This window comes from Asparagus officinalis, chromosome 4, assembly GCF_001876935.1.
Source record: "Asparagus officinalis chromosome 4, Aspof.V1, whole genome shotgun sequence".
In the NCBI taxonomy this organism is placed as follows: domain Eukaryota; kingdom Viridiplantae; phylum Streptophyta; class Magnoliopsida; order Asparagales; family Asparagaceae; genus Asparagus; species Asparagus officinalis.
The window spans coordinates 113,226,090-113,226,737 of NC_033797.1; the positions used below are offsets into that span (position 1 = coordinate 113,226,090).

Here is a 648-nt window from a genome sequence, read left to right on the forward strand (position 1 = left end):
AGCCAGTAAACTGTGGATATATAATACGAAAAGAAAGCACTTGGAAGAAAAATCATTACCTTGTTTGAATCCAACAGGTGCTCTGGCAGCGCAGACTCCTCCCACACAAGCGTCGAATTCTTGTTCTCAGAAGTGAATAAATACTCAGGACAAGCACCAAATCTCCTCCCGAAAAGTCCATTCAAGTTGGGGCCTAAATCAACCAATAACACATATTTGGTAAACTGAAGATGTTATCTGAGTGTGTAATGCCCATTACTCAAATTCTCCTGAATTACTTTTGAGTGAGAAATCGAGTGTACCTTGCTTTTGAGCTGCTCCCCCTCCTCGATCCAGGTTATGGCACTGAGCGCACTTCGACATGAAGATTTTCTCCCCGGACATGGCGTTGCCCGCCATTGGAGGAGGCGAGAGGGAAGCTAACTTAGGGTTAGGGTTTTAGAGGAACAAAGGGCATGCTGAGAAAAATAAAGCAGATTGCCCTTGAGGTGTTCGTTGATTTGCCTCTCCCTCCATTTCTTAGATTTGAACGGTCCTTTTTTGATAATTCGGGCCGGCTTCTCACTGGTTCGAATGAAAGTGAAGTCGAAGAAAAGAAAATGATTGATAAAATAGATTTCCATGGTTTGGTTAAAAGTCAGGAAATGC

At 43.2% G+C, this 648-nt stretch overlaps 1 protein-coding gene across 3 annotated transcripts in view; it reads right to left on the minus strand.

Moving 5' to 3' along the window:
• The window catches only part of LOC109837980 (pentatricopeptide repeat-containing protein At1g71490), a 4,550-nt gene extending 3,915 nt beyond the window's left edge, over nt 1-635 (minus strand). For all 3 annotated transcript variants that reach the window (XM_020406379.1, XM_020406380.1, XM_020406378.1), the window contains exons 1-2: nt 303-635; nt 60-193 (exon numbers count right to left, since the gene is read on the minus strand). In XM_020406379.1, coding sequence (XP_020261968.1) covers nt 60-193; nt 303-399 — 231 coding nt within the window. In that variant the 5' untranslated portion in view covers nt 400-635. The remainder of the gene's footprint in view (nt 1-59; nt 194-302) is intronic.